Source organism: Aethalodelphis obliquidens, unplaced genomic scaffold, assembly GCF_003676395.1.
Source record: "Aethalodelphis obliquidens isolate GAN/ISIS:26980383/991018 unplaced genomic scaffold, ASM367639v1 scaffold38, whole genome shotgun sequence".
NCBI lineage: Eukaryota > Metazoa > Chordata > Mammalia > Artiodactyla > Delphinidae > Aethalodelphis > Aethalodelphis obliquidens.
In genome coordinates, this window is record NW_020837982.1 from 2581592 (window position 1) to 2596564 (window position 14973).

Genomic DNA, 14973 nt, shown 5'->3' on the forward strand with positions numbered 1-14973 from the left:
TAGTAAAAGTAATCAAAGGATGAAGGAGTCACCTGAAACTAGTAAAATATCTTCATATATTAACAATGAGTTGACTATAAACTGATTTAAATTTTAAACATAAATGTCACATATCTAAATTTCTTTACATTTTTCTTCAAAGCAGTTATGTTTGAGTCTTTAAACTCTTATTCCAATGAGGCTGTCATTAGTAAAAACACGTTTGGGGCCCCTCCTTTCAAATATTACTAAGAGCCAGTTTATATGTCACACAAGAAAAAACTCATCTTAAACAAATATATTACTAAATGACATTTTGCCTCATTAAAAATTTCAAATATGAAGATTTTCCCACCACATTTAAAAAGAACATGTTTTAGAGTTTTTGAAACCGAACTGTCCACACTGAAAAGCCACTTGCTACTACATACTATTGAAAAAAAAAAAAGAAAGAAACAACAAGCACCAAATGGAGTCACTTGTGCTAAAACGGAGACTTAACACCTAAACTAACTGCAGTTACAGCCTTCTCCAGGAACGTAATCCTAACCAGTCAGAGTGAAATTTTCTGGTCAGCACCAAAAGGAAGATGAGATAATCTGCCACATAGACAGACCCTGTCCATCCCCCATGGCAGGTTACTTAAGCCTGAAATAACTTCTGTTTATGACTTCCTTGTCTTGCCTTTAAAAACTTTCCATAAATCTAAAAAAAAACGGTACTGATGAACCTAGTGGCAGGGCAGGAGTAAAGACACAGACAGACACAGCGGGGGAAGGGGAAGCTGGGACGAAGTGAGAGAGTAGCATTGACATATATACACTACCAAATGTAAAATGGATGGCTAGAGGGAAGCTGCTGAATAGCACAGGGAGATCAGCTCGATGCTTTGTGACAACCTAGAGGGGTGGGACAGGGAGGGTGGGAGGGAGACGAAAGAGGGAAGAGATATGGGGATATATGTATACATATTGTAAGGCCAACTGGCCCGAGGCAGGGGAACACAATCAGATTCACAGTTTGCATCAGACCGAAATTCTCCGGACCACCCAGTTCCAGAAACTGACCTGGGGACTTTGAACCCAGCCCAGCCTTCCCGCCTTTCGAGGGGCGGGACTAACGGTCCCCCAGGATACCCGAAAAGACCACCAAATAAGGAATACCCTGCGCCCTCCCAGATTCACCACAGCCCTTTCCCTTCTTCCGCTATAAAATCTTGCCCAACCCTCGCCCGGGTGCGACTTCTCTGGTCCCCTTTCTCTCGGACCAGTGAACCTCGCCTGGGAGCGCTCCCTAATAAAGCTCACTTGAAGCTTTCCTCTGTTTCGTGGTGCCGTTTGTTAAGATCCGACCTTACACATATAGCTGATTCACTTTGCTGTACAGCAGAAACTAACACAACATTGTAAAGCAATTATACTCCAATAAAGATGTGGAAAACAAAAACAAAAACTTTCCCTTTCCATAACCCTTTGGAGCTCCTCTCTACTTGTTAGATGGGATGCTGTCCGATTCATGAATTGTTCAAATAAAGCCAATTAGATCTTTACAATTTACTCGGTTGAATTTTTGTTATATAACACAGGTAAAGGATATGAATGTACATTATGATCCACATCATACAAATAAAGAAATCCTCTCAAAACAGCTGCCAGAAAGTAGAAATAGGACTTTATAATGCAGGGAAAACTGCAAATGACCAAATGTCTATTATTTTAGACATCACTAATGATATCAGCCCTCAGACGTGAAGAAACAAAGAGGTGTTTCAGCAAATTCCAGTGTTTCTTGTACCCTATTATGTACAAGTACTCACTGTGCTAGCAGGTACAAAGAATAAGAAGTAGTACCTGACCACCTAGAGGGGTGGGATAGGGAGGGTAGGAGGGAGGGAGACACAAGAGGGAAGAGATATGGGAACATATGTATATGTATACCTGATTCACTCTGTTATAAAGCAGAAACTAACACACCATTGTAAAGCAATTATACCCCAATAAAGATGTTAAAAAAAAAAAAAAAAGTAGTAGTACCTGATCACAAGGAAGCCAGAATTTGGTTGAAGAAAGACTGAGGATACATCTATAGTAAAAAAACAGACTCTGATAAGTGCTCTAGAAGTACGAAGTCCTAAAATGTCTGATTCTGAAGTATAGAACTAAGGAAGGCTCTCATAAAAGGTGCTGCCATCAGAGTTAGACCTTGAAGGAAGAATGCAATGTTGAATGAGGAAGAAATACTTTGGGCAGATGGGGAAAGCTGCACAAAGATAAAGAAGTGGGAGGTATTTAAAGACCTAAATACTTGAAAATGATTTTTTGGGGGGTGGGGGAACATTTAAGTGGGGAGTGTTCAGAATTTTTAATTTTACTTAATTATCACCGAGAGGCGTGGGCAGCTTAAGATCAATAAGAAGACAATAAGAAATTCAAGGTTGGAGAGCCATTTGGCTGGGTAATGACGCAGTTAACCGAGAAAGAGATTATGAGAAAAATATGTATTGGCCAAAAAGCTCTTTCGACTTTTTCCATAAAATCTTACCAAAAAACCCAAACGAACATTTTAGCCAACCCAACATAGGAAGGGGAAAATGTTGAATTTAAAATTTTAAATAAGTTGAGATTGAGGTGTTTGAAGCATCAATAAAAAGTTATCTGTGCATTATCTTAGTACTCTGACTTATAATATCTACTCTGAGGCTTTTTATATTTACTTCTTAGGTCTGATCACACAAATCTCCAGTTAAGTTAGGTTCTATACAATATGTACCTAATATAAATAAGATTTAGCAAGCACTGGTTCTCTTCACTCAGGAGGAAAAAGAAACCTACATAGCAAAGTAAAACAAGTCAGGAACATGTACTGACTTGTGCTTCTGCCACTTAGGTAGCCATTTCCTTGTATGTCAACACCATTGTTCACAGCCCTGCAATTTCTTAAAAGAGCCGGCTAATGTGATGAAAACATTAGCACAATGCAACCCAACTTCCCTGTATACCACTTATCAAAGAAAAGGAGTGACCGAAAGATGAAATTCCTTTAAAGAATTCACTTAATGTGCTTCAATGTGGGTGATTTCATGTACTAAAAAAAACTTTGCAAACTCAATGTGAAAAGTATCACTTTCATATGCAATTCTTTTCTTATTTAGCTTTATGTTAATAAAGTTTAACTTCTTTTCTAATAGAATAATTATTTACTAGAAATTAAACTCCTAGAATGCTATATTCTTGAATTATTTTTAAAACTTCAAAATAATCCTAGCCAAAAACTACCTACCCTCTAAACATATATACAAGATGCTTTAAGAAAAAAAAAATCTATCTCTAATATACTTACTTGATTTTAAGTCATGATAATCACAGCAGGCAAAGAGTATATTCCTCCAGTTAGTGCTAATCTAATGAAGACATTCACTAATATACACATGGATAAGAGGAATAACAAAGTGGTATTCACAGGGTTCTTTAAATAAGACACTAGATTTTAGAGGAACTTTATTTGAATTCCTTGATTTCTGCCACAGTCCATCTGTTTGCACCAGTTTGGAAAGCACTCAATAGGTTATTTCCAAAGAGCAAATAGCAGGTCAAGTTTATAACATGTGACTTACTAATTTTATTTAAACAGCACACAGTGAGTGAGAAATTAGATCCCCCACGGGACACTGGAGAAAGCCTGAAGTTTTCATCTTCAAAGAAAAAACATCAAAAGGTAATATTAATTTGAAATTTTCTCAATTATACATTAGAACCAAAAGTAAATTTTAGCATATATTAGATTTCTAAAATTAAAGTTTGAGATTTAAGTTAAAAAAAAGAATAGTTATCCGTGTTCAACATGGGCTAGCTGCTTTATCTCAAATGTGGCAAACCACTAGATTTGAATATATGATTAAAAAAAAATTAGCCTTACTTTAAAAATGGTTTACTAGTAAACATTTGGGATATGTCTATACTATGCCTATGTCATAGTCCCCATCTACTAAAGAACACTAGACTAAGGCTCAGATTCAAGTTCTAGTTCTGGTCATTTTTAGATATGCATCCTTTTGCCTTTGTCTGAGGCCATCTGTAAAATGGAGGAGTTGATATCGATCCCTTCTGAATTTCCTTTTATCTTAAAAACTATGAAATTTGTTAAACCAAGGTTGGCATTTCCTCAGTGCTGAGATAAGGTTTCCTTCATTCCTCCTGCCCCCTCACCACCACTTTTAAAAAAGCAAGTTCTTAGATTTGCTTGTGATCCAAGTGTTATATTAATTTTCCATAATTATTTTGAAACAGGAAAATGATGTTCAAGCTATTACTCAGTCTGCTCCTCCTGTTGGTTGGTGACACTTTGCAGTCAACTCCAACACTGACGACCTCAAATTCTATGACAGCTTCTAAGCAGATCAGCACAAATTCTGAGACAACCCCAAATTCCAAGACAACTCCAGAGCTCCAAACATCTCTGGATCCCAAGACAACTTCAAATCCCAAGACAACTCCAGACCTCCAAGCATCTCTGGATCTCAAGACAACTTCAAATCCCAAGACAACTTCAAATCCCAAGACAACTCCAGACCTCCAAGCATCTCTGGATCTCAAGACAACTTCAAATCCCAAGACAACTTCAAATCCCAAGACAACTTCAAATCTCAAGACAATTAAGTGTACAGAAGTGGCCCCAAAGACAGCCACAACCACGAACACGGAAAGCAGCGGCACCACAATGAATGCAGTGGACAGCACTCACTTTCTTTTCTATGTAATATTTTTGATGTTTTGTGTACACTCAGGCTGAAGTGGACTTGGACTGTTTGCATTGCTATCTCAGTTCACTATATCTGCTGAATGACAAGCACACTAGGAAAATTAAATTTATTTCAACTTACTTCTGAGTTAATTATCATATCCTAGTTCAATCTGGTTGTTTGCAAATTTTAATTGTGTAAGCTTAATTATTACCTTAATATGACGGTTTCCTTCCTTATAAATGCTAAAAAAGGCAAAATACCACATGTTTGCCTTTTAAATGTTTGCAAAACTGAGTTGAAACTCAGGTTTTTACATTAAAGGTGTAACAGAAGAAATTATATTGGCAACGTTTAACCAAAGTATGCTTCTGTGTGTGTGTGTGTGTGTGTGTGTGTGTGTGTGTAACGGATAGGGGGTTGGGGATGGGGACTGAGGAGTGGCGTGTGTTGTTTTTGTATTTATTTTATTTTTTATTAAATAGACAAAAGGATAAACTACAGTGCTCTACAACAGGGGTCCCCAACCCCTAGGCCTGTTAGGAACCGGGCCGCACAGCAGGAGGTGAGTGGTAGGCAAGCGAGGGAAGCTTCATCTGCCGCTCCCCATCACCCGCATTACTGCCTGAACCATCACTCACATTACCACCTGAACCATTCCTCCTCCCCACCCCCGCTGGGTCTGTGGAAAAATTGTTCTTCCACAAAACCGGTCCCTGGTGCCCGCTGCTGTACAAAACAATACATCTATCTGTGTCACCATATTCCATGAATGTGTGATAGTAATACGTTGTTACAGTAAAAAAGGTTCCAATTCGGCTAACCTTTGGAATGCAGACTACAGCTGCTCCAATGACAAAATTATTTTAGAGTAAACTTTTGTCCTTTATTGCAAAAGGTCATTTGTAAATCTGATGCCTAGAATTCAGAATTCTTCCCTACAGAAATATGTCCCATAACTACTGGTAAGATTTTCATGCTGGTCTACAAAGACTGATTTAACCTAAAAACCTAGTGTGTAATTTTAACAGTGATAATAAACATGTTATCTTTTTAATAATCATGTTATTAATAGTGCAGTTGTTAAGGTTTGAAACCCAACTCTGATTCTTACTAGTTGTACCACCATGAATTAAATACCTGACCAGTGAGACTCCCAAACAAACCAGTAATAAACTGACTATGAATGAATCACTTGGGGTGTCTGTTAGATATACAGATTAGGCTCTACCCTGAAATTTTGATTTGGCAGCCCAGGTAGGGCCTTGGGATATATACATTTGCTTGCTTTAATTTCCCAGGTCATTCTGATTGATACCTACATTTGTGAATGACTAACAATTTCTCTAAATTTCAGTTTACACACAAGTCAATCACTGGTAATAATAATAGCTCAGCAGGTTACTTTAAGGGTTAAATGAAAAAGTATATAATATGCACAGTTTGCCTGATGCAGAGAAAGCACTCAGTAAGTTTTAGCTACTACTGACACCCAAAAGGCAACTGCCAGGTATCACAATATTCCTAAGAGGAAGACTCTTCATTGTACTTTCAGGTTTTATATTTTTAATTACTCTGACAAAAATAATATGTGCCCCTGGCAACAAGTCAAACAACAGAGATATATAATAGAAATACTATAATTGATCCTCTACCTGCTCCAATCATACTCCCCTGAGATAAGCAATGTGAACAGTTTAATGTGTATACTTTCACACACTTCACAGTCTATACATATCATATGCCTGTGCACATACACACCCACATTCCTCTGCACCTTGCATGATAAATGTCAGAGCCAGCCTTCTGGATCTTTTTAAAGGTGCATTAGAGGACTTCTGTTACTTTCTCCTGCTCAGAATCCATTTTTCCTCATTCTGATATCGGCAGTCCAATTTCCCTTTGGGAAACCCTGCTCCCATCCCCCCACCCCTTTTAGTTCATGCAGTTCAAGCTGGCTTCACCACTGAGCTCCAGGGATGGGCACATAATTCGGGCACAGACAACCAAGAAATTCCATTCCCCTTGCCATAGCGAAGGCCTCAGAAATTGGCAGGTGACTCAGGCCAATGAGACCAGTACTTTTGCTGTTACTACTGGGAAAGAAGTGTTTTTCCACTGGGTTGTTAAGCTGGGAGAACACAAACCATCACTGGCTGTAGCTTAGGAAGAGCTGCCTGGGAATAAAATCAACACAAAGAAAGTAGAGTCAAGACACAGAGAAGACAGATGTTCTCCAGATGATACTGTTCAAAGCTCTGCACGTCGTCATGCAAGAAGCCAGTCCGTCTCTTGATCTTCTTGGGTACATGTGGCAATTGATATCTTTCCTGGTTCACACAAGTTTAAATTTCATTTCTATCACTTGTAACAATCAAACTAGACTTAACACATTGCATATTATTCCATAATAGAGATGTATCATTATTTATTCAACAATTTCCTTTTGATACAGTTATATTATTTTCAGTTTTTTGCCACTATAAACAATGCTGCAACAACTGTCCTTATATTTATGGTACTTTAACTATTACAGGCTAGGAGCAAAAGTGTATAGGAGGCAATAGCAGGAAAAGATTAGAAACTAAATTAGGTCAAAATTATGGAACACCCAGCATGCCTGACTTTATATGAACCTGGACTTTATATGGGAACTCTATTTAACAAATGGAGAGAGACAAGATTAGATCTGAACTGGAAACTGCCTCCAGAAGCAACGTTCAGATGACCTGGAAGTAGCCTGTCAATGCAGGGGACACGGGTTTGAGCCCTGGCCCAGGAAGATCCCACATGCCACGGAGCAACTAAGCCCGTGTACCACAACTACTGAGCCTGGGCTCTAGAGCCCGCGAGCCACAACTACCGAAGCCCGCGTGCCACAACTACTGAAGCCTGTGCGCCTAGAGCCCGTGCTCTGCAACGAGAAGCCACTGCAGTGAGAAGCCTGCACACCGCAATGAAGAGTAGCCCCTGCTCGCTGCAACTAGAGAAAGCCTGTGCGCAGCAACAAAGACCCAATGCAACCATGAATGAATGAATGAATAAATAAATAAATAAAAAGATGACCTGGAAGTAGTTATGTGGGGTTTAGGGAGTAGGAGAATAATGCTGCATTAGTACAGGTTAAAGCTAATAAGAGAGTCTCACTAATGGCAGTGGGAGGGAAATGAATTCAAAAGACATTTCCAAAGTACCGAAAAGTGATATTAAACCATTAAGACTCAATTCAAAAAAATTAAAACACAGGACAGCCCCTGATAAAGGAATAGCACTAGGAGGTTATTCTGAATCACATGACTGCTAGGCTAGGAACAAGTACTTGACTTAGGGGCAGCCAGAAATCTACTGGCTGGCCAGCATATAGCATTAAGGGCTTTGCCAAACAGGTATTTTTAGCTGAACATGTTCTCCTTCTGGAATTTGAAGTGTGCAGTGTTGAGGTAATGAAGGACTGACTAGCTGGGGCTAAAACTGAAGAAATACAGAAAGAGAAAAATTATGAGGTAGACTTGAACGTGAAGCCAAGAGAGAATTAGCTCAAGCTGGTTCCAGGACTGACAGACATCTAAGTTCTGTCTACATCCGGGCAGGCCCTGCTCTAATTCATGTTTTTCCTGAGGCCTATCTTCTTGAGAAAGTAAGAATGCCTTCTTTGTAGTAACAGGGCCCTGACTAAAACAGCCTAACTGATGAGCCTAGATCACACAACTAAAATCAGACATGGTGATTGATAATGAGGAGGATAAAAGAAAGAGGGAAGAATTTTAAATGATTAGGGTTTCTAGAGTGAGAAGGGATGGTGATGCTACTGAGAAAGGGAATATGGCGTGAAGAAGAAGTTGATTTGAATATACACTGAATTAAATTTTGGACATTTCAAGTGCGAAATGTCTGTGGAGTATCTGTAAGGAGACTGGAATCCACAGCTCAAAAGACATAAACTAATACATGGTAGTCTAAGCCACAAAAACAAAGGAACATCAAAAAGTCAAACCTAAGTGTTCTCTGAAAAAGTTGGCTGAGTTACTACCTTCCCCTGCTTTTGTATACAGTGGAGGAACTGGGCCTCTCTCTACTCTGAGCTATTACGTGCTCATCTGTCCTGGACCGGAAGCTTCACACCAGGTGACAATGAAGGCCAGGAGGCACTCTCGTAGGTCTAAGTAAGAAACTGAAACATCTGAAAGTCTGAAATTAGTAAAGTCATATCCCAAAACAAAAACAACCAAAAAAGAAAACCTCAAATATACTCTGTACAGAACTTTATAGGTCACAAAATACATTATGGGAGATGTAGGCAGGATAGTTTTTATAAACATCTCCCCCTCTTTAACACATGAAGAAACAGATTCGTAAAAATTAACTTATCTAAGAAGCAGCAGAGCCGGGAATCCTTAGTACTCTCAAGTCACCATATTAAACACGTTTCTTGGAAATCCCACTGATTTAATACCACAGAGGGTGTCTGCATCAGGCATGCTACTTTCCTTTTGGCCTGTATAGTACAGACCACTGCAGAGAACGAACACAATCTTACACTCTGATCCTGAAGAAAAAACTCAGCTTTGAGGTTTTCCAGAAACCTTTCTGACTTGTAAACTAACAAGAATTTAAAGGGGCAGGGGAGAGACATATGTCTATCTACCTCTCTTACCAATGTCTCACTGTTAATTACTTCGACAAAATAGGGAAAATCAAAATACACTGGTGGGGCTTCCCTGGTGGCGCAGTGGTTTGAGAGTCCGCCTGCCGATGCAGGGGACACGGGTTCGTGCCCCGGTCCGGGAAGATCCCACATGCCCCGGAGTGGCTGGGCCCGTGAGCCATGGCCGCTGAGCCTGCGCGTCCGGAGCCTGTGCTCCGCAACGGGAGAGGCCGCAACAGTGAGAGGCCCGCGTACCGAAAAAAAAAAAAAAAAAACAAAACACTGGTGGTGTTAAAGATTGGGGATGGAATACAAATAGGGTTCATCTCAAATGCAAAAGAAAATTAAAATCATCTTAGGCAATTTAGAAACAGCATCTGAGATAAAAGGTAGAAGACTTTCATGGGAAGGTGAAGAGATGTTACTCAGAGTTGTTAAAGAGAAGGGCCAAGGATAAATGCAAGTTTCTATGCCCTCTTGATTCCCTAACACCCCAGTTCTTAGGACTTCTTGGTGTTAACGCTATCTGAATTATCCAATTAACTGAGTTTCCCACCTCCCACCTTCCTTTTTTCACTCCTCTGCCACTACTTCTCAACCTCCATTTATTTCCTATACACTGCCAATTTTTTGCCATTCATGACCATTAAGTCTACTGACATAATTCCTCAATTTATGTTAAATTGAGGTAATTCAGAAAGATTAATTCCCAGAGCCTAGTGGAACAGCAGAACAAGAGTAAACATAGTCCTTGAGATTCCAAAGCCAGTGGTCTCTCTATTATATCACACTGTCCCTAAGGTTCAATTACCATGAGTTTATGTCACACTAAATGAGAAGAAGTAAAACTGACTAACGTCACAGACAAGTTCTCAAAAGGAAGGCAGAATGAGGCAAGAAAGAAAAGACAATGGCAGGGAAAGCAATGCAAGCATTATACCTATTGTGAAGGAGGAGCACTGCCAGAAAGGTTTTCTAGGAACTAGCCTGGACTGAAAGGCAGCATGAACAAATACAATCAATTTTTCAGGCTGTCACCTGTGCCATATCTTTATAGAAATTTCCCATAGTGTCTCTGAATTGTTTGTTAAATCACCCTGATGTTGTCTTACACAGCATATTACTAAAAGTTCTCACTAAGACTCTTTCCGTTTAAAAAAAACTTTCTGAGTATCATGTGATGGATAGTATTTAATCAGAATACACCAGAAAATAAAAAGTTGTGATTTTTTTTACTCTTGGTAATTAATTCATTGTAACGTGGTATAAAAAAATTGATGTAACAAAGAGAAGCCAATACGAAACAGGTAGTCTGAAAAGCAATTTCTAATGTACTGAGCATCATTTAGGGACAAGATGGCTGTTTACCCAGCTACATTCTCCCAGAAAAACTTGTCTCCAATTCTAGTAAAATCAAATGGGAAAAACCAAACTTCCTGTCTCTCTACATTTGATATCATTTTAAAAGCTCTGGTAAGATAAAACATAGTGTTTCTTACCTCCGTGCAACATAATAAAATATAGGATTCCCAGCTTTGGAAGTCCCAGCTTGGTAGAAAATACTCAAAGTTTTCAAAGCTTTGAACTCTTCTTTTTCATGTACTTGATGCCTGAAAGAAAAAAAAGAATAGAGTAACTCATAGGCTTTACATTGTCCACTGAATATCTACAAAAATCCACAACTGCACCAATGATAAAATATACAAAATGACAAAATATTTTAAAAGCAACACGCTTTCTGAAGGGCAATGTGGTTAACATGTACCAAAAAATTCAAGGTGTTGTTCTTTGAACCACAAACAGTGGTTCTTAGGATAATGCTAAGAAAACTACTGGACAGGGATATTAACCATAGAATTGTTTTTAATCATTTTTCTTTCTAGACATAAATTTTTGAGTTTTTACTTACTTGTTTGTTTTTTAAGAGTTCAGTTTATCAACCTTTTCTTTCCTGGCTTACTGATTCTGAATGAGTGAGAAAGGCCCACATGTTCTTCTTTACGGGAATTTATCCTCACAAATAGCGTTATCTTTTTCCAGATGGTTACTTACTGGTATAGTTGTACCAACACAATTTATTAAAAGTCCATTCTAATCTCCCTGATTCTGAATATCACTTTTATAATTATACTCTTATATATATTTAAATATACTTCCAAAGAAGGCATGGTTTAATTTTTATATATTCTGCTCAGTACTCAGTGTGTGTCTTTAACCTGAAGATTTTTGTCAGTCAACAACCCTGGAAAATTCTCATTTGTTGTCTTTCATATATTACCTCTTCACTATTCTCTTTAAGCTCTATTTATTAGATATGCTGGACCTTCTCATTCTCACTTGTATCTCTTAAACTCTTTCATATTTTCCATTTCTTTATCTCTCTGTACTGACTGTATACTAGGTAATTTGCTCCAAAATTCTCTTCCAGCTATGTATGCATTTATTATTTTTCAAAATATCTTTATTGGAGTATAATTGCTTTACAATGTTGTATTAGTTTCTCCTGTACAACAAAGTGAATCAGCTATATATATACATATATCCTCATATCCCCCTCCCTCTTGAGCCTCTCTCCCTCCCCTCTAGGTTGTCACAAAGCAACGAGCTGATCTCCCTGTGCTACTTTATTATTAAAATACATTTTCTTTTACCTAGTTTTTCTATGTGTCTTGGGGGTGGGAGGAGAGGCTGCATTACCTCAGTTCATCATATTGCTTGTGCCAGGTCAGCATTTGTTTAATATTAATGGAAACAACATAGATATCACTTGATAAGGGAAATAGGTGCACATGTGTATAGGTAAATGACTGGGAGGCTATCTGCCAAATGTTAACTAAATTATCTCTAAGGGATGAAATAACTGAAAACGTTTTACTTTCTTTTTTAGATTTCTTTGTTTTGAATAATTTAACAATTTTTATTTTTATGGTTGACAACATTATAAAGCTATTTCCATTTTTTTAAAAGAAAAATGAGTCTCAGCATCAGTAGGAACTTAGAACAAAAATATCACCTAATATTTATTAAACACTTTATATATACACCAGACATTGTTCTAAGTACCTTACACATATTACATCATTTAGTGTTCAAAAAGACAGAAGGTTGCTTTGTAAGGAAGGTAGGGTCTTAGGTAAAAGGACTAATAAAGAGGTTTTCTCTGAAAGATGGAAAAATGGCAAGGACATCCTTAGTAATGTTGCATAAAAAATAGTTTTACATTTTTGGACTGCACAATTTTCAGCTAGGTAACATGAAAATTTTGTATGGAAAATATTCCTTTAATTACATAGGAATAAACATTTGTTACACAGAAAAACGTAACAGAGCTAAAAAGATAAAAATTAAGTAACAGAGCTAAAGATAAAAATTAAGTTTGAAAGGAGATTGTTATACATTCATACATTCTTTTAACAGTATCAAAATATGGGAGTCATGTGTACAAAACTATGGCCTGTATGTAATGTGATTAATACCAGGCACTTACAATGCCTGGGACATTATGTGCAAATCGTTAATGTGAATTAACTTCAGAATGTCATATTCTGCTTTTTTCTCTCTGCCTCTGGCACACACCATGAACAAAACACTTAACCCACACTCACTATGAAACACTAAGTGACTAAGTGTAAAGTAGTATGAAAGGTACTTTATAAAGACTAAAGAATTCAGCAAACTATCTTCACTGTAACATCATAGTGGTGAATGTCTAACAATGAGGATCCAAACTAAATCCATCTAAATGAGATTCAAAACAAATGTCTACAGAAATTTTATAGCAATATTGAAGTATACTATATTTTCTGAGCCTCAATCTAAAAGAAGCTAGTATCATTAATTTTCAGGAGGGTTCTAAAAAATGTTACAGTGTAGTAGAAAGAGTTCTGCACTTTGAACCAAAGGACCTATGAATCAGGTATGGAATCTTAGGCAAATTAATTATTCACTTTGAACTCTGTTTTCCCTAATTATAATATGAAAATGTTATCTACCCTTCCTTTTAACTATTAAATGCAAAAACACCTCAAAACAATATGACAAAGTACTATTCAATAAGATGCTATTATTTTTATAAGAAAATCAACTATGAAACAAAGCATATTTCAACAATATATAGGGTAAGAGAAAAGTGGGATTCCAAAACATGGCAATGTGGTCATTAAGTACATCCTTCCTAATAATTCTCTATCAAATATACAAGCATATCTAACAAGTGGCCTGGTGGTAAACCTTGCATCTCATCGCAAAAGAAAGCAATCATCATTTCAAGGTGATACTTTACCTAGTCATAAATTCCTCAAACTTTGAACTGGTAAGGTTAAGGCTGGACCAGTGTGTATCTGCCACAGGTTTGTGCTCTGGAGGACCCAGGTATGCAAGAAGTGTTGCCATCTTATCAAAAGGTCGTCTTCCAACAGCTTTGTGATCCCTAGATATAGCAAACTACTTAGGAAAAAGGTAGCAGTTCACATTTAGCAGAACACATTTCTTTAGATTGTCACTGGCTGCTTTTCTTTTTACTGTCAGCTGGTGGTTCCTGTTAATTTGTAAACAGAATCCAAAAGAGCTCAGGGGTTTTAAGTTTACACTGAGATGTCTTAGAAATATGACCACTCCCCAAACTACAAAATTCACATAAAAATTCATTTTGTTCTAGCATTAATCCATTACCATTAAATGGGCAATCAGCAAGTAAATATAACATTCTGATCCACTTTTTAGGAAGTGGGCATACTGTCCCTGATATCAGATTTCTGCTTAATCAGGGTAAATATGAATTTTCAACAACTATTAAACGTTTAAAACTAAAGATAACGACCTTACTTCACAAACATCAAACTGGCAAAAAAATTATGAAGTTTGCTAATGCCAATTTTGATGAGGATGTGTATAAAGCGGTACTCTCACACAGTGCTGTCAAAGTGTAAATAAGCATGTACACTGTGAAAAGTAATGTGGCAACATCTAGTAAAGTTGAGGCTGTGTATACCCCATAACTCAGCAATTACACATTTAGGTAATACACAAGGAGACAAACATGAAGAATATTTATTACATCACTATTTAAAATAATAAAAAACAGGAAACCCTAAATATCCATCATTTAGGAAGTGCAAAAATAAACTGTGATATAGTCATTCAATGAAATACTTAAATAAATGATAAATCTCAAATAGAATATTGTGTGAAGAGACTATACTCAGTGTATCACTGCTGTAAAATTTTAAACCACACAAAACTATATTATATGTACCTATGTTATACCTGTAATTTCCTTTTTCTTGTCAGTTACACAAGAGAGAAGTAATACCTTTTCTTCCCCAAGAAATAAAATGTTATAAAGATCTGAAGTAATTACAGAAAAATAAATAATGTTAAAGCTAGGTGGTAGACATGGGTCTCTGTTACATTATGGTCTATACTTCTTTTTATGTTTGGAATGTGTCTTTTTTTAAAAAACCAAATTGAAGAAAAACTCTCTAGTATTAAACTACATGAATATGATTGTAAGTTATATAAGAGTTTGTGCTTAAAAAATGCATTTAAGGGGCTTCCCTGGTGGCGCAGTGGTTGAGGGTCCACCTGCCGATGCAGGGGACGCGGGTTCGTG

The 14973-nt window shown here is 37.4% G+C and overlaps 1 protein-coding gene across 10 annotated transcripts in view; it reads right to left on the minus strand.

Annotated features, from left to right (window-relative positions):
- NF1 (neurofibromin 1) overlaps positions 1-14973 on the minus strand; it is a 245310-nt gene that overhangs the window by 79589 nt on the left and 150748 nt on the right. For 9 of the 10 annotated variants that reach the window (XR_003437957.1, XR_003437956.1, XR_003437958.1 and 6 more), the window contains 2 exons: positions 13645-13791; positions 10862-10972 (listed from right to left, as the gene is read on the minus strand). Coding sequence is in view for 7 of the 10 variants with exons in the window: in XM_027130345.1 (XP_026986146.1) it covers positions 10862-10972; positions 13645-13791 (258 nt within the window). In the remaining 3 variants the exon portion in view is untranslated. Of the gene's footprint in view, positions 1-6232; positions 6895-10861; positions 10973-13644; positions 13792-14973 lie in introns of those variants that run through there. The other variant, XM_027130351.1, reaches the window with a different exon arrangement.